The sequence below is a fragment of the Schistocerca serialis genome, chromosome 1 (assembly GCF_023864345.2).
Source record: "Schistocerca serialis cubense isolate TAMUIC-IGC-003099 chromosome 1, iqSchSeri2.2, whole genome shotgun sequence".
Classification (NCBI taxonomy): Eukaryota; Metazoa; Arthropoda; class Insecta; order Orthoptera; family Acrididae; genus Schistocerca; species Schistocerca serialis.
In genome coordinates, this window is record NC_064638.1 from 748,356,068 (window position 1) to 748,379,045 (window position 22,978).

General features: G+C 38.5%; 1 protein-coding gene across 3 annotated transcripts in view; it reads left to right on the forward strand.

Moving 5' to 3' along the window:
• The window catches only part of LOC126481955 (dosage compensation regulator), a 169,624-nt gene that overhangs the window by 55,920 nt on the left and 90,726 nt on the right, over window positions 1-22,978 (forward strand). For 2 of the 3 annotated variants that reach the window (XM_050105926.1, XM_050105918.1), the window contains exons 5-6: window positions 7,251-7,390; window positions 21,610-21,656. In XM_050105926.1, coding sequence (XP_049961883.1) covers window positions 7,251-7,390; window positions 21,610-21,656 — 187 coding nt within the window. Of the gene's footprint in view, window positions 1-7,250; window positions 7,391-21,355; window positions 21,490-21,609; window positions 21,657-22,978 lie in introns of those variants that run through there. The other variant, XM_050105933.1, reaches the window with a different exon arrangement.

Sequence of the window (22,978 nt, forward strand, 5' to 3'; positions counted from 1 at the left end):
TTCGACCGTTACTTGCCAGTATTTACCTAAGGATTAAAGCACACTTCTAACCAGACTATGACCCAAAGAGCTGTGATGATTGAATGTGTTTGATCCACGGCCTACAGCGCCCTACAGTTCTCATAGAAACACTGCCTGCCTGACCCACTTAACTTTGTAGTGAGCTTCAGTATCCAATGATCACTGCTAGCAGCAGTGGGTAATCCTTCCAGCACGACGAGAGCAGCAGACTTACCGTCAAAGCCTCCTGAAAATATATAAAACTATGGTCGCCAGCTCTGAAGGAGCAAAAGAATAAATCAATTTTGTGCTAGTTTCAAAGTGAAATGGCTTGAGTTAAATTTAAACTTAGTTTTGAATATTTCTATTACTGATCAGTCAAGATGAATCAACAAAGCAAATACTCTTTCAATTTCTGCTTGTTGACTTGATAATTACTACCATGGAAATTTATACAGCTTCGCTTAGCAAAATTCTATCTTTCAATTTTATGTAATGATTTTGGATAATACTCTTGGAACAGTTAATATAGAATTATTTAAGAAAAGTTGCTTGAAAAGTTACTCAGAAAAATTTAAGTCAACTATAAAGTGGTGACTACGGTTTACCCTTCCACAAATTTATCAAAATCATTTAGTGTTTAAGCAAATTATATCTATTACACTGGAGTTAATACCAGTCGTAATGATTCACCAACTAGTGCTTAACAACATTAAATTATACAGTAATAACTTACAATTAACAACAAAAAGAATACATTTAAGTCTGAGAGCTTACCGTATTTACTCGAATCTAAGCCGCACCTGAAAAATGAGACTCGAAATCAAGGAAAAAATATTTTCCCGAATCTAAGCCGCACCTGAAATTTGAGACTCGAAATTCAAGGGGAGAGAAAAGTTTTAGGCCACACCTCCAAATCGAAACAAAGTTGGTCCATTGTAATATGACACACAATTTAGGTCGAATGAATGACGATGGAGCTACAGTAGTTTGCTTCGAGTCGTAAGCTTAGCAGTTAAGCTTTACCAGGTAGCCATTGCTATGCGTCAGGCGCTCCGTCTGTATTTTTATGGGTACCCTTCCTTTTTCACATGCTTCATCTGGTTTGAATTGATTGCTTATTTTTCTTCGATCTGATAAGTGCCGTTGTCTTTATTATAGGTGTTTGTCACTCTAAGCTGAAAATGCATTACTGTACTGTGTCATGCATTGTTTGTCGCATTCCGATAATGAGTGTTTACGGCCTGTCGCCGCTCGCGGCATGGCTTGCTTTTGTGCGCGCTACCATCATCATCATCTTGGACAGTTTCCAGCCACTGGCTGGGTCTATCGGGAACACAAGCCTCTCCATCGTGTTCTGTCTTTCCACCATTCCCCCTCTTCCACCTTCGTCCAGTTCTCTCCTCTTCTCGTCACACATTCCTTCACTCCCTTCACCCATCTATCTCTTGGTCTTCCCCTGGGCCTCTTCCTCTCCAGTTGCAGATCAAACATCCTCTTTGGAATTCTTCCCTCATCCATTCTCTTCATGTGTCCATACCACTGCAGTCTTGATTTTTCTATCCTGTCCTGTCCTGTACTGGTTCTTCCTTTAGTCTTTCCCTCACATACACATTTCGCAATCTGTCTCGTCTTGTTACACTCAACCTGCTCCTCTGGAACTTCATTTCACTAGCTTGTATTCTACTTTTGTCGCTTTTGTGCATTACCCATGTCTCACTTCCGTATGCCAATATGGGGACAAAGTAGGTTTGGTATATAATTCCCTTGAATTTCTGTGGCACCTCCTTGCTCCAAATAAGCCCCCTAATGCATTTGAAGAACTGCCCTGCTTTTCTGCACCTTTCATTTATTTCCATTGCGTTTCCCCCCTTACTTTCAATCATGCTTCCCAGGTACTTGAAGTTCTCTACCACTTGTAGTTTTTCCCCTCCACAAGTTATATCCACATTTGGCCTATTCTTCTTCCTTGTTGTGACAATTATTTCACTTTTCTTTGCAGAGAAATTCATTCCATATTGTGCTGCCGTTGCCTCCCATACATCTAACTGCTCTTGCACCTCCTCCTCGCAATTTCCCCATAACATCAGGTCATCGGCAAAAAGCACTGCTTTCATTTTATGATCTCCAATTGCATCTGATACTTGCTGTAGGATTTCATCCATAACACTAATAAACAATAAAGGCGAAAGTGCACTTCCCTGTCGCAGCCCATTTTCCAGCTTGAACCATGCAGTACGTTCCCTCCCCACTTTCACACAACTCTCACCTCCCTCATACATTTTTCTGACTTTTCGTGTTATCTCTTCATCTATCCCTTTTGTGTTCAGCTCATCACAGAGCTTGTCCCTATAGACACTGTCATACGCCTTCTCAATATCTAAAAAGGCCATGATTAAGTCCTTCCTGTACTCATAGTGCCTTTCCTGCAGTTGCCTTACCGCAAATATGAGGTCCGTTGTTGATCTTCCCGGTCTGAAACCATACTGCTCCTCTTGCAGTCTACTTTCAATACTGCTTCTTATTCTCTTCTCAAGGATCTTTTCATAGATTTTTCCACAGTGGCATAGCAGGGTGATTCCTCTGTAGTTCTCACATCTCCTTTTATCCCCTTTCTTGAAGATCGGGACTATAATTCCTTTCTTCCAATCCTCAGGAATTCTGTTCTCCTTCCACACCACCCTCAGCACTCTGTATAGCCACTGGGTTCCTACTTCTCCTGCTGCTCGTATCATATCCACTGTTACTTTATCCCGACCTGGTGCCTTGCCCCCTTTCATCCTCTTTATGGCTTCTTCCACTTCATTCCAAGTTAGATCATCAATTTCCCCACTATTATAATCGCCTGCTGCCTTAGGCTCTCCATCGCTGTTAGTTACTCGCTTGACGGCATTCAACAGATCTTCAAAGTACTCCTTCCAAATCTTTTTGAGCTCATGCATTTCCTCCACAACTCTTCCATTATTATCCATGATTCTCAGGCACTCGCTTCTGTCGTTCCTCTTATTTCTTACCATGGTGTAAAGTACTTTTTTGTTCCCTTCACTGTCCTCTTCTAACATTCTTGTCCATTTTTCCATCCACTTCTTCTTCTCCGCCCTTACTATGGTCTGTGCCGCTTTCTTGCTTCCCTTATATTTTACCCTAGCTTCCTCTGTTCGGGTCTGGAACCGTTCTCTGAAGGCTTTGTTCTTTCGAAGTACTGCCTCTTTACATATGTTGTTCCACCATGGGGTTTCCTTACTTCTCCTCTTTGTGCTAGTTCTTCCGCACACAGTCTCAGCTGCCTCAACTAGAGTCCTCTTAAAATCTCCCCATTCTTCTTCCACTGTTCTCTGATCTTCGTTTGGCAGCTTCTTCCTGGTCAGTGTCTGGTACTGGGTCCTCTGTTCATCCTCTTTCAGCATCCATGTCTTCAACCTTTTCTCCTGTATGTCTGTTGCCCTCATATCTTTTTTCTCTCTCAGGGTGGCTACCAACAGCCGATGGTCACTGTCTAAGGCCTCAGATGGAATGACCTTAACATCTGTGAGGCTGCTCATCATCTGCCTATCCACTAGTACATAGTCTACTACTGAAGTTTGGGACCAGTCTCCACTGTACCAAGTTATTTTGTGGCTACTTCTCTTCTTGTACCAGGAATTTGCGATCGCCAGCCCATTCCTCTTGCAGAATTCCAGCAACAATTTTCCTTCTCTATTTCGGTTCCCCCAGCCCTCTGGTCCCATTATCTCCTCGAATCCTTTCCTGTCTGTGCCAACATGTGCATTGAGATCCCCTATTATAATCTGATTACCTCCATTTAGCTGCTTTTGCATGTCATCTTCAAATTCCTCCTTCTCCTTTTTTGTACACCCCACCTGTGGGGCATATGCTTGGATGATTTCAATGCTTTTTCCTTTCACTCGTACTCTGGCTTTTATCATTCGATCATTGATACCTTCCACCTCCTCCTGCATGAGTTCAGAGAAAATTTTTCTCTGTTTGAAAATCTTTGCAAACGCCTCTTTAGTACATTACATTCTACACAGGAATTAGTGTCATCTCTGATTTAAAAATCTTGTCAATTGCCATGCTTCATTTCTGGCTGTATCACTATTAGGCATAAGAATAATATGAATATAAACATGACATGATATGTATATTCTTCCACGTTTGCTGTTGTCTCACTCTACTATAGTTTCGTAGCTTATTAGGCAGACAGGATTTAAATGAGATAGCAGCAAACACGAAAGAATACATGGCAAAATGTTTATATTCGTATTATTCTTATGGTGAAGAGAATACTGCATGTGATTCACAATTCATAAAATTTCCTATTAGCAACCATCTCTTCTCACAGGTAGGAAAAAATTCAGAACGTAAAGTTGGCCATATTGACAAACATCCCAAACGGTCTTGCCAGTCGGATTTTCGTAGTACATTGAAATGCTGCTACATTCGAAGATAGACAATACGGAATTTGTATTTACGTCTTTGGATAATGTATGAAAATGCAGTGGTCGATACTCGGGGCGGAGAAAAAAGCTCGTCTTCCACCTTCATATTTTTTTTTTTTTTTTTTTTTTTTACTGACGCAGAGGTTTTGGCGCCAGTATTTATCTTTGTGCCTGCAAAGCATGTCTGTGTAGCGCTACATATATTCGACGGCAGAAGTTAGTTGTGGCGGCACCTACCAACATTTTTCAGAACTTTCGCTTACTTTGCACTCGATTCTAAGCCACAGGCGGTTTTTTGGATTACAAAAACCGGAAAAAATGTGCGGCTTAGATTCGAGTAAATACGGTAGTGTGTTGGCTGACAGATAGCGTGGCATGCTTTTTTGCTCGTTCTCGCTGGCCTCAGCTCGCACTAATTCCAGGTTTCGCCAAGAGATGGCATCAGGATGCATGCCCTGGCCATCTCATGCCAGCGCACTCGCTTTCGACGCGCGAGACTCCAAATTACTGGCAGTCTACGATCATTTCAGTTCTGTTAGTCACTTCATAAGAATGCCAACCTTTGAGTACAAGGAAGAACAGCCATACACAGCCTGAAAATAGATCCTGACCCAATCATCCTAACTGTAGACAAAAGTTCCAGCACTGTAATTATGAATCACAGTGTAAGAATATTTTAACTTTGGTGATTAATATCAGTTTGGTTGTGAACTTTAAAAATCACAGTGCCTGCAGTTACAGATCGTTTAATGGCAACATTTTATGGATATTCAAACTCAGGTTTACTTTGTTACTCTTTCTTTCTTCTCAATATTAATTTGTGGATCTTTCTTTTATTCTTCTCGTTGTTTATTTTATGATGTAGGCTCTCAATTTAAAATTATTCAAATCATTAATAATTCGAATAGAGCCACACTATTGATATTTGCCAGCTAATTTTATGTTTCTTGGGAATTCAAACTACCATGGCAACACAGTATTCCCCCATCCCCCCCATCCCACCCCTCCCCAAACAAAACATATAAATTTGGCTGCACAAGTTGAAATACAGTTCCTTTTCATTTTAGCTACAGTCTTCAACTAGATTTTTTCTGAAAAATGAATAATAAAAGTATTCTATTCAAATGAATAATAAAAGTATATTATTCAACTGGATAATAACAGTATACTATTCAGAGCACTACTTTTGCCCTACTAAACAAAAATTATATGAGGGCTATCCACAAAGTACATTTCGTTTTGGAATTAAAAATAAATAAAGTATTGGAAATTTTTTTTATTATATACAGATGAAAGCCACACTTACATACTACTTTTCTACATAGTTGCCATTTAAATTAAGGCACTTATCGTAGCGATGTACAAGCTTGGAAATTCCTTCGTCGTAAAATTCAGCCGCCTGCGCCTTCAACCACGTGGTTATCTCTTCTTGAAGCTGTGCGTCGTCATCAAAATGCTGCATAGCCAACCACTTCTTCATTGCTGGGAATAAGTGGAAGTCGCTCGGTGCCAGGTCGGGACTGTACGGCTGATAAGGAAACAACTCCCACGTAAAAGATTTGAGAACTTCACGAGTGGCATTTGCTGTGTGGACCCGGGCGTTGTCGTGAATCTGCAAGATCTTTGAGCCCAACTTTCCCCTGCGCTTGTTTTGTATTGCTCTTCTGAGGTTATGCAGAGTTTGGCAATACCTTTGAGAGTTTATTTTAGTGCCTCTTTCCAGGAAATCCACAAAAATCACGCCTTTTCTGTCCCAAAAGAGGTAACCACATGGTTGAAGGCGCAGGCGGCCGAATTTTACGACGGAGTAATTTCCAAGCTCGTCCATCGCTACGATAAGTGCCTTAATTTAAATGGCAACTATGTAGAAAAGTAGTATTTAAGTGTGGCTTTCATCTGTATATAATAAAAAAAAATTCCTATATTTTATTTATTATTAATTCCAAAACGTAATGTACTTTGTGGATAGCCCTCGTATCTGTTACATTTCAACTTTGATCTGGCTACTCTCTTTTCAAGCAACATGACTCTTGTTCAAATGAAATTTCTCTTGTGTTATACACTTAACTTGGGCTTGGAAAAATGCTGTTATTTGGTATAATTTGTCCTAAAATGCAGCTGCTTTCTGAACATGTGTCAGTTCTGGATGGCAGATAAAAGCCAACTCTTCGTGTTACTAAACAAAGGAACAACACTTTTTTTTCCTCTTTACAATGGCAGACATAATTTCATAAGCATTTACACTGATGTTTGAGGGCAGCTTTATTATTATTGTTATTTTTCTTTTCATAGCAGGATGAATTATTCTCTGAAACTTGGAGGCTACCGTAATTACAGCTCACTTTTCCCTACTTTAGGTGGCTCTGTTGCTAGTCAGATGATGTCATCTCGTGTGCTGCTCTGTTCTTGTTTTCATCTCTAATGAAATACAAAAGTAACAAATTACGTAAACATTTATACATACTTTGAACATTACTGAATCTTTCTGCATTCTTTTTCCATTACTGACAGTGAGATAAAAAAAAACATTAAGAGCCCTTTTAAAACATGAAAATGAGATGTTATAACTTTCATGCAGATAAGATACTGGTATTTATCTGCCCAGCACACTTAAGCAATGAAAAAATACTGAAATAATGTTTAATGTTAGAATTTTACACTTTAATGGCTTCGGGAAATGTTTTATTTGCCAGCTTTTAAGTCATAAGTTTTTAAATTATGTAAATAATATTTTTATTTTTATTGTTAGGTATGTTTGTTGGAAAACTTATTGCATTGAATAGTGCTGAAAACCATATTTGTATGTCACAGGCCGAGGAATTGGATGTCAATGCCAGCATACATGGGAACTGGACTCTGGAAAATGCAAAATCAAAACTTCATCAGTTTTTGCAGATGAATCGACTTCAAGCAGACTATAAATATACTCCTGTAGGACCAGATCATACAAGGTAATACATACATTAGTTCAAGTGTTTCCCTACATAGTGTTCAGCAGGTTCAGGACTCCTTAATGACTAACTGCAGTGCAACACCATGATAACGAATTTATTTAAACATAATCCAGCAAGTGTAGAACTGCTGGGTCATGTTGCAATTTGTATGACATACTCATTGCATTTCCAGCCCTTCAGCAGAGTCGCTGGAGGGATGGAAACAGTCTCATAGATGTGTTAATTCTGTTTGTTAGCATGCAATGTAAATGAAAATTTTTCAATTGACACATGATGTTAATCGTACACAATTTCTCAGCCTATAATGATCAGCTGTGACCATCTTTCAATTTTGATAGACCAGATATTAGTTCATTAAAAATTTGTGTTTGATTTGTCATTTGCTTCTCTCTCTCTCTCTCTCTCTCTCTCTCTCTATATCTCTCTCTAGCATTACTCAAACACCGTATCACAACACATTGATAACTAACAAATAAATAGTAGGTGTGTCATGAGAGTTTGTTTTATGTTCCTGCAAGAGTAAGTTTCTTTTATTTCCTGGCCTATGTCCATAAGTTCCTTTTCAAGAGTCTTACGTAATAAATTTGAAAAATTTGCTTATCATACTCATTCCACAATAAAAAATGTACATAATTCATGTGTTTGCTTTTTGCGTCTAGGGGAAAAATCACATGTAGGGGTGTCGAGAAAATATGAATCATACTTTCGTGTGCCTTAAAGGGGAAAAATTGAGAAATTTGGCTCTAACTATTGCACTAAAAAAAAGGAAAGAAATCTCCTACTAACAAACTTAAGTAGAAGCTGATTAAGGACCTTTGCTAATGACATTACAATGTTTACATTGGGTCAGTAGCTTAGTGAGTAATAAATGCAACTCTAATGGTGTGTGTTTTAATCTCATGTAGGTGCTATAATTTTTTGGTCTGTTATTGCTTCTTTGATATGACAATAATTTGTTAATACGAAAAAGCCAGGTTGCACAACGGTTTGGACTTCTCTACTTGTAGGTGGGTGAGCAGTCAGTTCAAAAGATTTAAAGGAGAGATGGAGGCAAAAGCATACTATCTCCAATAGGATCATGTGTAGTAAAACTCTGCATTGTTCAAAAAAGTATTGGATTTAGGTCAGCTTTGCTGTTACTTAATAGTAGTCAATTTATTGAAGTGTAGTTCATTGAACATAATAAAACTTTGACAACCAAATAATTACATTTCAGCAGTATATGTGATCACTATTATGTCTCATACAGTTTATTATACTGCCTACCATACGATCACAATTAACAAAAGCATGAAGTAGTCCTTAAACAATGTGTGTATATTTCAAAACCACTGGAACTGATTTGACAGCAGTTGAGAATATTGTATCATCAGTACTTGCGTCATATACAAAGGTCACATAATTACTTGAAATCACCTTTATGCATTTTAGGGGGCTGATGTGACTCTAGCCACATATCACAATTCAGTGCTCATATTATCTGTTATTTTTCACTTTTCTTTGCAAAAGGTTTCACTTGTAGCGGAACAGCAGAGAGAAAAACTTAACAGAAAACAGAATTCGCACTACCTTTTGACCACTAGCTTTTTTCTAGCAATAGTGGTACACACACACACACACACACACACACACACACACACACACACACACACTACCATGGCCATGATAAGACTGAAGTACATGTATTTTACTAGTAGTGCCTACAGAAATTGAGTTTTTTTATTGTTGGTAGAAAGCAGTCTGGAAAGTTTCTTGACTCTGCTCAGTAGTAAGTTGAACAAGCAATCACATTAAATAATACAAAAACATGAATCCTAGGTCTTTGATGATCTACTTGGGAGAATTATTCATTGTAGAATATTTTGACAACTCTGGTTTTTCCTGTACAGTCCTTGTTTTAAACTGGCTATAGTTTTTGACTTTTTCATGTTCTTTTCTGCATGGAATAGTTGCTGTTGGATCATAAATTGTGTTTGATACTTTCATATGTTGTTGCCTTTGTGATGTGTAGTCTCCAGAGTACTAAATGTGCACCCATCCAGCAAGAAGCCTACATAAAGTTGCTTGGTTGCTTGGTATACGATATGTAGCTTCCAACCATTGCATACTTACAGTTTCTTTCCATTCCCATTATTAGAAAAAAAATTGATTGCATTGAAATGAAATTTAGTTGGCCATTAAATCTGTGACAAAGTTGTGAAGGATATCATTGGTACAGTCTGTATGTGTTCATAACTACCCATAATCTTTCCACTGCTTCATGCCTTATGTGAAATTCATCACCACAGAGCTGGATATATACTGAGATATCAATAATAAAAGTGCTGCATGCTGTTGTACAATAATGGTTTTATATTGCAATTATTCCACATGGATTGCAGCTGCAAAATATTTGTGTACAAGTAATCAGTAAAATATTTGCTACAGTTTATCTTCACTATCAGTATTTTTGCTTGGTGAAGTGGTGCTATACTTCATTACTCAAATCTACACTACTGCAATTTTTGCAGTTCTTGTGCTTAAATGATGTATTTTCTTTGCTGTTTGGTAGTTAATTTTCTTGTTATTAAATGATCATCTTTGTGAGGTAGTTCTCTCCTAAATATGTTCACATGACTCCATAAAAAGATCTTCTGTTGTCTATATTAGTTTATTTCAGTTTCTCTTCCCATTTTTAAGTGAGTATTTTTCCTAGGTAATTCCATTGATAATGATTGTGGTGTTGAGGATTTTGATCAGTGAATGATCTTTGAGCCAGCAAAAATGTTGTCAAGGAGTTTGACATTGATATAAAAACTTTTCTTTTTGTATGTTGCCAAAAAATTAGGTAGTTCTTTGTACAAGATAATATTAACACCGGAATGTAAAGCTATCGTCAACCTGAACATCTGTTTGAACTGTACAGTGCTTTACTAGGTCTAATCCCATTAGAGGTTGTGATGCTACCGCTTCTTTTCTGTTGTTTCATTCATTCCAAATTAGTAATGATGTTGACTAGACCGTGGGGCATCAGAAAGAAACACCAGTAATCACAGGTTGAAATGTCATGCTACAGTATGTATCGTATGTTAGAGTATAACAATATTGTGAAAAGGAAAATTGCATATCACCATATAGTGGAGATGCCAAGTCACAGAGAGACACTCTCAATATAAGCTTTCAGCTAACAAGGCCTTTGCCCATTCAACAATGCACCCCCCCCCTCCCCCCACTCTCTCTCTCTCTCTCTCTCTCTCTCTCTCTCTCTCTCTCTTTCACTCTCTTTCACTGAGTGTGGCTCCAGCTGTCAAAGGCTGTAGTCGTGTGTGTGTGTGTGTGTGTGTGTGTGTGTGTGTGTGTGTGTGTGTGTGTGTGATGTCACATTGTCCTGCTGGAATTGCCCAAATCTGTAGGAATGCACAATCGAATGAATGGATGCAGGTGATCAGACAGGATGCGTATGTATGTGTCACCTGTCAGAGCCATATCTAGACGTATCAGGGGTTCCATATCACTCCAGCTGCACACTCCATGCACCATTACAGAGCTTCCACCAGCTTGAACAGTCCCCTGCTGACACGCAGGGTCCAGTGAATTATGAGGTTGTCTCCATAGACATACGTGTCCACCCACTCGATACAATTTGAAACGAGAGTTGTCCAACCAGGCAATATGTTTCCAGTCATCAACAGTCCAATGTCAGTGTTGATGGGCCGAGGCGAGGCATAAAGTTTTGTGTTGTGCAGTCATTAAGGGTACACAAGTGGGCCTTTGGCTCCAAAAGCCCACATCGATGATGTTTTGTTGAATGGTTCGCATGCTGAAACTTGTTGATGGGCCAGGATTGAACTCTGCAGCAATTTGCAGAAGGGTTGCACTTCTGTCACAGAGGACAATTCTCTTCAGTCGTCTTTGGTCCCATTCTTGCAGGATCTTTTCCCACCTGCAGTGATGTCGGAGATTTGATGTTTTGCCAGATTCCTGATATTCACGTTACACTGGTGGAATGGTCGTATAGGACAATCCTCATTTCATTGCTACCTTGGAGATGCTGTGTCCACCGCTCGTGCGCCGACTATAACACCACGTTTAAACCCACTTAAATCTTGATAACCAGCCATTGCAGCACCAGTAACCAATTTGACAACTCCACCAGAAACTTGTCTTATATAAGCGTTGCCGACCACAGTACCGTATTCTGCCTGTTTACATATCTCTGTGTTTGAATACGCATGCCTTACCAGTTTCTTTGTTGCTTTAGTGTAGAATATAGTCCAGGCTGAGGATTGAGATTAGTTCACTAATTGAAGAATGCAGTCTGTTAAGTAAAATCGTGGTGAGATGAATCTATAGAAAAAATGTATTCGACAACAAACTAAAATGTATACATAACGTCATATAGGAATAAAAGAAAAATACAATCACAGTAAATAGTAAGTCCAGTCAGCAGCAGCATCAATAATAGCTGACACCTCTGAGGGGTGCTTGAAACCAAGTTTTCCCCGTATTTACATGGAAGAGACCTTCAAATGCCTCAAATTTACAGTGACAGCAGTTTCATAGCGAATTTTGCTTGTGTTCATTTTTTCCACATTTGGAGTCAATTTACTGATTGAGCCACATTCTTCAAAAAATCATCCACATTTTTAACCAATTTATAGCGTGTTACCAACTTTTATACAAATGACTTTGATTTCCCATATGTTTGGACACGGTGGCAAGACTCAATTTTGGATCTTTGGGGTGGTTACAGAGAAACACAATCTCAAAATGCAATGCATAAGCTGCGCTCGTATGTTTTCTTGTGTATCTCAGTCAAGGATTCAAAGTAAGCTAATGCTTTATGGACATTGCAAGAACAACAAAGTTTCCCTCTATTGGACTGTGAAAGAACTAAGGCAATATCTTTTACCATCTGTGTGTAATACCAACCACACTCTTACTTGACAGGTTGTAAGAGCACGTAGCAGAAGCACTTTTCACATAAATAACAGTGGTCTGTAAAAAAATTAATTGGCTATATCATTTACAAAAATAGTTTCAACCAAATTGTCTGTTGTTTTAGTGCGTGTTAGATATAGTGTGATTGTGTGTGTGTGTGTGTGTGTGTGTGTGTGTGTGTGTGTGTGTTTGGTCAGTTTGAATGCATGAGATTTTATCCGCATTCATTTGTTTCAGTGCATGTAAGGGCGCTGATAACATCGCTGTTGTGTGCCCATAAGCTTTACACACACACACACACACACACACACACACACACACACACACACACACACACACACACACACACACCAAATTGAGGTTGAAAAATGAGAATATGACGCCAGGAATTGTGTGTTAGCTCTTGGTTCAAAATCATTTATATTTACACATTTATGTTTATAACATCTTGCCTTGGTCTCTTACATATTTAGTTATTCACTTGAGTGTTTCTGTGTTTTGTTTTCGTTTGTAATCTACTTCTGAGACATCTCTTACAACATTCCAACATGTCTGCTAGTGTAGGTGAGTTCCACTTGTCTTGATATCCTCTTCCCACCGGTGAAATGTTGTGACGAAAGTGCTCTTCATGCGCATTTTTCGCAACCTACAATTGCTTGGAAAGAAGTCAAGATGAGAGTTCAAGAAGTGGATCTTGAGTGACTTATTACAACCTAGCTCGTGGTACATCCTCAGAAGTTCATTAATAGCTGAAATGTAATTTTCAGTTCTTCGATTTTCCAAGAAATTGTGAACAACATTTTTGAAGGCTTGCCGAGCTGCTTCATTTTGTCCTTCAGTGACCCTATTAAAAATTCTATCTTTAGATAGTTCTCGGCTCTGTGGTCCATCGAAGATTCCCTCTTCGGTGTTATCATCTCTGAAATTTGAGAATTTTCTGTTCAGTACTTAAGAGCATCTCCTTGAGTCATCACTTTAAGTACATTCTTCGAAGTCCTAATTGCATGTGTGAAGGTGGCAAGAAGATTTTGTCATGGGAAAGGGAGTGTAGTGTATATTCTTTTGCCCAGACTCCATCATTTTCCTTTCAGGCAGATTTTTTGTTTGTGGTGTGATTTTCTGTCACTACTGTCCCACTCACAAATTAATCAGGAATATTTGGTATGTCCTAACCACATTTTGAGTATGATATTAATGACCTTGAGATCCGCACATTTCTGCTGTTGATAGATTTTATAATTTAATTTTTAAGAAGCAGTTTTACATTTTCATAGCTCTTCTTCCTAGTACAGTTTGATGTACAGGAACAGGTGTCACTGTTTATCCATTGTGTAACAAAACAGCTTTCAATCTTCACTTAGAGGAGTCAGTGAAAAGTCTCCAGTCTTTCAGATTATCCTCCAGTCTCAAAGACCATTTTCATCATTTCACGCAAAAAGGTTGTTTTCCACTTCAAAGAAGGGTGTTACATCTCTCGCTCGATGTCTGTATACAAGCATTTCACATTTTTTCCTAGGAGTTTCCACTGCTGACACCTGGAGCCAAGAAGTTTGACTTTGCTTTTTGGTAACTCCAGATCATGAATTAAATCATTAAGTTGTTTCTGAGAAATTTTGTTTGGTCTACGGGGCAAGATCGATGCTGATCTATAGTCCGGATTTTGCTGTAGACTCAGACTGTTATTTGCGTTTACCCTGCACACCTTAATCATATTCTTGGACATAACATCACAGAGGGATGGAAAGAGGGATCTGCTCCATGTGGTACTGATCATGTAGCTTATGTCAAACTTGGATATGCTGTGGTCCACTTCTTATTTCTTGATATCTCATTTTAAATAAGAGGCACCCCCACTCAAAAACAACATTCACTGATACGGTTTGAAGGTTCTCACTATGTCATGAGTACTGTGAGTGGCACTGAGTTTACTGTTTTGTTTAACTAACAACAGAGATTTGAGGCCCATGTATTACAGCAAATATTAGGTGCCCAGGATTTATCCTCATTTATTTTACAGTAAAAATAATGGTAATGTGCTGTTTGTATTGATGGAGTAAATTCACGTAATTGAGAAGCAAGTCACTTCTGTGCACGTATAGCAAAAGTTACTTGCACTGTTAACATATGTATGTGGCATGTTAAAATTGAATTAACCTGAAATGTTAAAGTAAATTTGTTTAAGAAAATTAAGATTATGAATATGCACCCATGAAGGTAAATGAATGTTTGTGTTTTAGTTCTTACTTAGCAGTGGAAATTTAACTGCAGACGCAGAAAATAGCTAGAAAGTTGAGCAGATAGGTTCTTGAAGCACAACAAGAGATATTTTTGTAAACGCTGTGGCTTCTCTAGGAACAAAATATGGCACACTCAGTATTGACAGCCTTTATATGTAACAATAAAGAAATTACCAACATTGCAAAATTTCTGTCTACCATAAAATTAATCTCCCCCCCCCCCCCCCTCTCTCTCTCTCTCTCTCTCTCTCTCTCTCTCTCTTTCTCTTTCTCTTTCTCTTTCCCACCCCTATTTTTTTTACGAAATGAGAGCTAAGTAAACATTTCAAAAATTATATTTGTTCATTTCACATCAAAATGAATAATTCTATTTTTAACTTGGATAGATATTGAATTTAACCAGTGTAATTACTGAAACCAGGATACACATGTTAGAGAGAGCTAGGCTTTACAATTCAGGAGTACTTAACTTTGCGTAGTAATATTCCGTGAACAATTCACCTTTCAACACTATTTTTATTATAATAATACTGGAGACCTGTTATCTTTTTATCTTGCACTACAAAAATCTACCTGCTGCATCAGCTTCAACATTTATGAGTCCAGTATATGTGATTCCACAATCAATGCTTCCTTTGTATGGTCAACCAGTAACTTTACCAGCGCAATCTGTGGCGTCCATATCAGCATTGTGGAAGTTGGGTATTAAGTAATTGTAGGATACTTGGTCACTGTTATATGCAAGGATGACATAATTCTGCATCACTTCTAGTGGTACGAAAGTAGCATTTTACGCAACTGTAGGTAAGAGCCATCTCCATAATTGCATATTACACACACAGTGCCTGCCCTGCCCCTGCCACCCCCCCCCCCCCCCTCTCTCTCTCTCTCTCTCTCTCTCTCTCATACATTTAGGTGTTTTTACAACAATATTTGTTTCCACCACAATTTAAGTATTAAATCATTTCTCAGTTAATAAACATACTTTCATGCATAATAGTCTTTATGTAATAACGTTAATTTTAAGATGTGTACCTAGACTCAAAATTGGCAGTTTATCATTTACAGCAGTCGCTCATAGATGTCACCAGCTTACAAGAGCTTAGAGCTCTCGTTTCAGACATTTGCACATAGTGTCTCTATTGTGGTACAGTAACTCGGTTGTTATGAATTTTATAGCATTGCAAATTTCGTATATTATTAATGGGCTATTAAGTATCTTCTTTTAAGGTGGTATGCCATTGTCCTTTATCTGACTCAACCATCCATTTACAGGGACCTACAGTTCAACATGGACTCTGAACCAAGGTGCAAATACAAACACCCAATAGATTGCTGAAGTGGGGGCTATGGGGCACAATCTTCCTTCGGATTTAGAAAAACATTAACACACAAGGAGAGTGCAAGGGTGTGATGGGGAAAGGATAGTGGGCTGCTAAGTGCATTGTTGGCAAGCAGGCTGTACTGGGGGAGGGGGAGGGGGAGGGGAGGGCCCCTATTCTGTATCGTTCATACCGATCGGTGTAGTAGGTTAGTCTCTGTAGTGACGTCATTTTTGGTTCTTTATCGAAATATCCTATTCAGTAAGCTTCTGAGACCCATTACGGAACAGTCCTCCCACCGATTTTACGACAATTGTACCGAGAGGTTTTGGAGTCAGAAGGGGTGTGTGTGTGTGTGTGTGTGTGTGTGTGTGTGTGTGTGTGTGTGTGTGTGTGTGTGTGTGTGTGTGTGAGAGAGAGAGAGAGAGAGAGAGAGAGAGAGAGAGAGAGAGTTAGGAAGAATCTGTACAGCAGGGGCTGTGAAGCAGTCGGTCATTGAAGTGAAGCAGTCGGTCATTGAAGTGAAGCAGTCGGTCATTGAAGTGAAGCACACCATGATACTAACTATTCCCTCTACTGACTCTCCACAGTTCCCATCCCTGTACGTCCCGGTGCTTTGCTTGTCACAGTTGATGCCATGTCTCTTTGTCCTAACGTCTATAATATCCATGGCGCTGCCACCCTAAGCACTGCCTTTCCCATGCTAGTTTAATGTATGTGTAAAATATACAAGTAACTGGTAACCAAACATTGCTTAGTGTTGGCATGTATTTGATTTCAGTGAATTCAGTAGCATCATATAGTCTTGAGGAGTACTTCAGCAATTTCTGTCTCTGCAATATGTGAGGGTTATTTGGATAGTAAGATATGAAACCAACCGAACGTCGCACACACATTGAAATGTGTATGCGCACAGACTCCCGGCATGCCTTGCTCGTCAATGCCATCTGCATTGGTATTGTAGCAGTGTGCTGTTCATAATGTCAGTTCAGTATATTTAAAACTATTGATCAACCCATTGACTGTGAAATTTGCTCAGTAATCTGGGTTTTGGCTGTGGAGAATGTTGCAACAGCAGAAATTGACAGAGCAAAGTGCTTAAGTGAGTGAGAGTTTCCAAGGGCAGACAGGAAAATGTGCATGATGAACAGCAATCAGTGACCTCAGAATATTTGGTCAAAGATGTGAAAACAGACAATTTGCAATTTCAGCTTCAGCACTGGAATATCTGAATGTGGGTAGAACAACATTACACAAAATTGTCTCAGAAAAGTTGCATTTCCACAATTGTGTGCACTTCGTGTTCCCAGGCTACTTATTGAAAAACGCAAAATGGAAAGAACAACTTGTGCTCTTGATTATTTAGACCCAAATCATAAGGAAGGTGATAAATTTTTAGAGAATATAATCATAGGGGACAAGACGTCAGTTTCCCACATGACTGCAGAGTCTTAAATGCCATCAGTGGAATACTCACACAACGTCGTCAAAGTCAAGGTCAAGCAAACAATCACAACACACAAAGTTATGACAATGAAGTTTTGTGATAGACATGGAGTCTAGTTAGTAGAGTTTATGCTGCAAGGGATAACAATACCATTTTCCTTACTGCACTGCATTGATTAAACTTACTTGTGCAATATGGAATAAGCAACTTGGCCTGCTGATGTCTGGAATTTGTTTGCTGTATGAAAATGCCAGATCCCATTCTAACATTAACACTCAAAATCTTATCAGATGTTTTGGATGGGAACAGATTGTTCACCGATTGTAGAATCCAGACTTGGTGTTGAGTGATTTTCACTTGTTCTCCTGCTTAAAGTAGGTTCTCAGCAGCAAGTGCTTTGCAACAGATGACGAATGAAAGAAGCAGTTACAGACTGGTTATCCTCACAAGAGAGAGACATCTATGACTTACAGATACAAAAGCTTGTAGAATGCTATGACAAATGTTTAAGCAATCATAGAAATTGGAACTACGTAGAAAAATGAAGATGTAAGGCATTAAATAAAAACTTTTTTTGAAAAAATCTGTGGTGGTTTATGTTTTATAAGAAATTGGATCTTACTTTCTGAATAGCCCTTGTAGTTTATTATTATACTCTGTCAGTGGTTTGTTTTTATCCAGCCCCACCCCCACCCCCTCCTGCATAGCATTTTCAGATGTTGTGGTCATGGGGCTGAAATGAGAGGTGAGTTGTTGAGATTAAAGTTAATTCTTCACAAGAACATTGGTCTGGCAGGTTCATTAAAAAATTATACGTTGGATCTGTATTATAAAATCTGTTTTAAATAAACACTGTTGTGACCCTGTATGTCAACCAAACTTATAAGTACAGAAATTTACTGCTTATAGCAATAGTAAATGCTGTATTATGCTCATTTCTGTTTGCAGTAACACGCTAACCAGGTCAGAATTTGTGACAGATTAGTAAGACAACTGTGTCTGGTTAACAAGCTACTAGGAGGAACACAAAGTATGGTAAATAGCTGGCTCTATTTTTATGTAATGCAAATAAGACCTTTGAGTGGATCTTTCCAGTTAAAAGATCTAATAATGTTAGCTCATTTTGTGAATTCAATAAATGTCTGCTGCTCTTGTTTGCCTGTATAAACATACATTACAATTGCCTGTATAAACATATATTACAATTGCCTGTAACTGTAATAGGTTCCATTCAGCCACTTGTGTATGTGCAGTGTTACAGGTAACACAAGGAAGATAGCAATTAACATTTTTGTTCATACCAAAACAACAAACAAACAAAAAAGTTACCTTGGAGCCAGTAGATAACACTAAATAAGTGTCTAATAAGTGTATAATGAAAATGGCACTTAAGAAATGGACCAATAAAAGTATAGGACCCAAAGGTTTTGAGCAAACTGACTTCCAAAACAGTTTAGACTTCCATTGTGAGCTAAAGATAATGGCTGGAAAAGAGTGGTAGTGTACTGCGTAATACTAGAGTGAGTGAAAGTAAATTAGAGCTTGGTCTCGACACCAGTACAAGAAACACAATTTTGGAGAGAAGAAAGATTGCTTCTTGTAATAGTATCCATTTGTGTGTGAGAGCTATAGTCAACATCTACCCAGTTAGTGCTCTACACTCTTGTGAGACCAAGTTAGGGAGACATGGCTCTTCCTCTAGAGCTATATTTTGCACTAAAGCCCTCTTACATAATTGCTGTAAAGCAGTCATTGTTGCTACCAGTGCTTCAAAGTTTTTGAAGTCTGTGTCTCACACATTGCCAGTAATGACACACATTTACATGGTTCTCACTTCGTAATTATGTGAAATTTTTTCATACAGCCAGTCATAAAGTGTAATGGATGAACTCCACTAATAGTGGAAACAGTATGCCATTCTGTGGTATTTATGAATTACTTAGTTAGTTTTTCAAAGATAAACATTTACTTCTCTGAAATAATCACAACCACCACCACCACCTTTGTGTTTTTAAACTTTTGTCTGTTTTCACAGATTTCCATGAACTTCTCTAACCACAGTTTATTATTATAAAATTTTCCTACCAAAATTTTTTCACATCTTATAGTTCAATTTTCTGGTGAGCAATTCTTGCTCACTCATTATATCTTCTCTTCACTTGTCTGTAATCATGATTTTCATTAGAATTTTTCTACTTTTTCCCATTTTTTTGCTTGACTTCCTTTTTTCACCTTCTGCTTTAGTTTTGCTGCTGCAACCATCTCTAATACTCCAAACCTCCTCTCTTGCCACGATAGTTCTTCCTTCTCGTCACATCTGGTTAGTGTCCTTTTATCTAGAGTTCTGGGTGACTCTTCCAAACTCTCTCCATTTCCGGAACCTTGCCAGTCTTCTTCTTCTCCCTCCTTGCTTCAACCCTCGTGCCAGAAAAAGAAGCCACTGGCTCTGAAAGATTGCAAATTTCCTTAACTTTTATACACTGAAGCGCCAAAGAAAGTGGTACATCTGCCTAATATTGTGTAGGCCTCCTGTGAGCATGCAGAAGTGCCACAACACAACGTGGCATAGACTTGAGTAATGTCTGAAGGGACACCATAGATCCGTAAGAGTATGAAGGGGTGGAGATCTCTTCTGAACAGCACATTGCAAGGCATCCCAGATATGCTCAATAATGTTCATGTCTGGGGAGTCCACTCTGTAGCAATTCTGGACGTGTGGGATGTGATGCAGGTGATCAGACAGGATGCTTATGTATGTGTCACTTGTCAGTTGTATCTAGACATATCAGGGGTCCCATATAACTCCAACTGTACACGCCCCATATCATTACAGAGCCTCCACCAGCTTGAACAGTCCTCTGCTTACACGCAGGGACCAGGGAATCAAGAGGTTGCCTTTATTCACTTACACGTTCCATAGACTCAATACAATTTGAAACGAGACTTGTCCGACCAGGAAACATGTTTCCAGTAATCAACAGTCCAATGTTGGGCCAGGCAAGGTATAAAGTTTTGTGTCGTGCAGTCATCAAGGGCACAAGGGTGGGCCTTTGGCTCCAAAAGCCCATATCGATGATGTTTTGTTGAATGGTTCGCACGCTCATACTTGTTAATGGCCCAGCATTGAAAACTGCAGCAATTTGCAGAAGGTTTGCACTTCTGTCACATTGAACGATTCTCTTCAGTTGTTGTTGGTCCCATTCTCGCAGGATCTTTTTCCGGCCGCAGTGATGTCAGAGATTTGATGTTTTACTGGATTCTTGATATTCATGGTACACTCGTCAAATGGTTATGCAGGAAAATCCCCACTTCATCGCTACCTAGGAGATGCTGTGTCTCATTGCTCGTGCGCCGACTATAACACCGTGTTCAAATTCACTTAAATCTTGATAACCAGCCATTGCAGCAGTAGTAACTGTGCCAGACACTTGTTGTCTTTGGCATTACTAACTGCAGTGTCATATTCTGCCTTTTGACATCTCTCTGTATTTGAATATGCATGCATATATCAGTTTCTTTGACACTTCAGTGTATATGCGTGTTTTTTCCTGCTGCGGCTTTGTGATTTTTTATCTATCCAGTTACATTTATTTTCACTGTATCATGAAATATTTGGTATTGCAGCAATGTTTTGTAGCAAGTGTGTAGGATTCACTTCAGAATAATCACTGTAGCAATGCGAAAGATACTAGAGAGTAAGTATTGTACTTAATGTCAAAAGAAAAGAATTTCTTGAACAGCTAGTACAGATTTTTTTGTGTATTAATAGTAACAGTGCCCAGTTGTGAATTTAGAATGCACGCTTGCATGTGCGTGCGCGCACGTGCGTGCACACACACACACACACACACACACACACACACACACACACACACATTTTGCAGCATCTTAAATTAACCAGTTGTCATACATTTGATATGAATCTGACAAGTTACATATTGCAGAAACCACACAGAATATTTCTTTATAAGTAATACTTGTACCAATAAATGTTATTTTGAAATTGCAGTTAACTTGTAACTTCATTCTCTTTTTAAGTACAGTTAAATTTTCCAATGTTATCCGTATGAAGATATACCAAGTATTTTCATGGTGTTGCACTGCAGTGATCAGGAGTTTCAGTGCTATACAGCCTGAACCTGGCTACTGATAACCACTCCAAAATTTATGGTAAGTGTTTTGTTTTCATTATATTTCTTCAGATGTTGATTCTTTCTTCAAAACTTTATTTCATCCCATTACAAATTATGAACCTGAATAAAGTATTAATTGCATTTTTCTATTTTTTAGGAGTTTCGTTGCTGAGATGAGCTTTTACGTGAAGCAGCTTGGCCGAAGTAAGTTCATTAAATTCTATTGGCTTATCTGTGTTTGCACCTGGGAGTGAGGCGCTTTGGTGGGCTTATCATTATTAGTCAATGCGTAATTGGGGTTGGTAGCATATGCACTGCAGGTCTGAAAGCATTGACAATGTGATGTGTTTTCCTTGTTCACCACTGTGCTTGTTTACTGTAACCACAGAATGTTTCCGAAAATGGATGAGGGGGGAATAATATCATGGTTGAGTGGTAAATGACACCTATTTTGTTATCAACTTTTGTTGATACTGCTAAGGCAGTTGATATTTCTGTGGTGTTACTAATAGGTATTGAGTCTGAAGCACACTTTCATTTTAAGTGGCTTAGAAAGTTTTATGTTGAATTTTTACATTTCTTAATACAAGTAATGTTTGATGGAAAGTTCAGACACATTGCCACAACACATTTTGAGTTCCAACTTTCCAATATGAAACCTGAAAAACTTGCTATTGAGTAATGTCAGTGATAGTGGTGAACCATATTAAGACTGGACTATAGTGAAAAATCCCCTTTTTACACTATTTAAGGAACTTTTAAAAATGGTGTAAATATAGGAACATATGTTTGGTGGAAATTAATTTTTAAGCATGTCCTTTTTAAATTATATAAATTGGGTTGACATTTAATTTGAAACCCGTGGTCTTATATAAGTGTTACACTTCATGACTACATGGTTAGTTCATACTTTTTTACCAAAAATCCTAGACATGTAGTTTTTCAATTTCCTGTGGTAATTGTATTCCAGTTTCTGTTTGTCGAGATTAGAAGTGTGGCCTTTTCTTCAAATACCTGCATGCCTTCACCGAAGGTGCATACCAAAAGTTTTTGGTACTTATGTCTCATGTGTTACCTACAGTTCCTAAACGTATTCTAAAGATGCCTCAATAAGGTGGAAGGTGTCAATAAAGGTTCTGCTGTAATTATTGCAACCTAGACTGTTTTTCCAACTGAAAACTTAATGTTTATCATTGGCAACTTACCACCTTTTCAGACTAAGCCCTACCCAACACCTTGGTCAGTGATGTAACTACGAACCACACTACACACAACAGTTGTTGCCAATGATGCAACTATGGTCCCCGCTACACACAACATAGTTATTGTTAGATATACAGTGTAAGAAGACAAAGCACTAATGACATGAATTGTTCTGACGTTTTAAGACTTCTTATGGTTCAGAACTAGGGAGCCCAGGGTTCAAGAAAGTTAATTACATGATGTTTGTAAACACTAATTGAAAGCCAATATCTTGCCACTGTCAGTTTAAGTCAATTAGATTGTTCTTGTTTTCCTATCTCTCC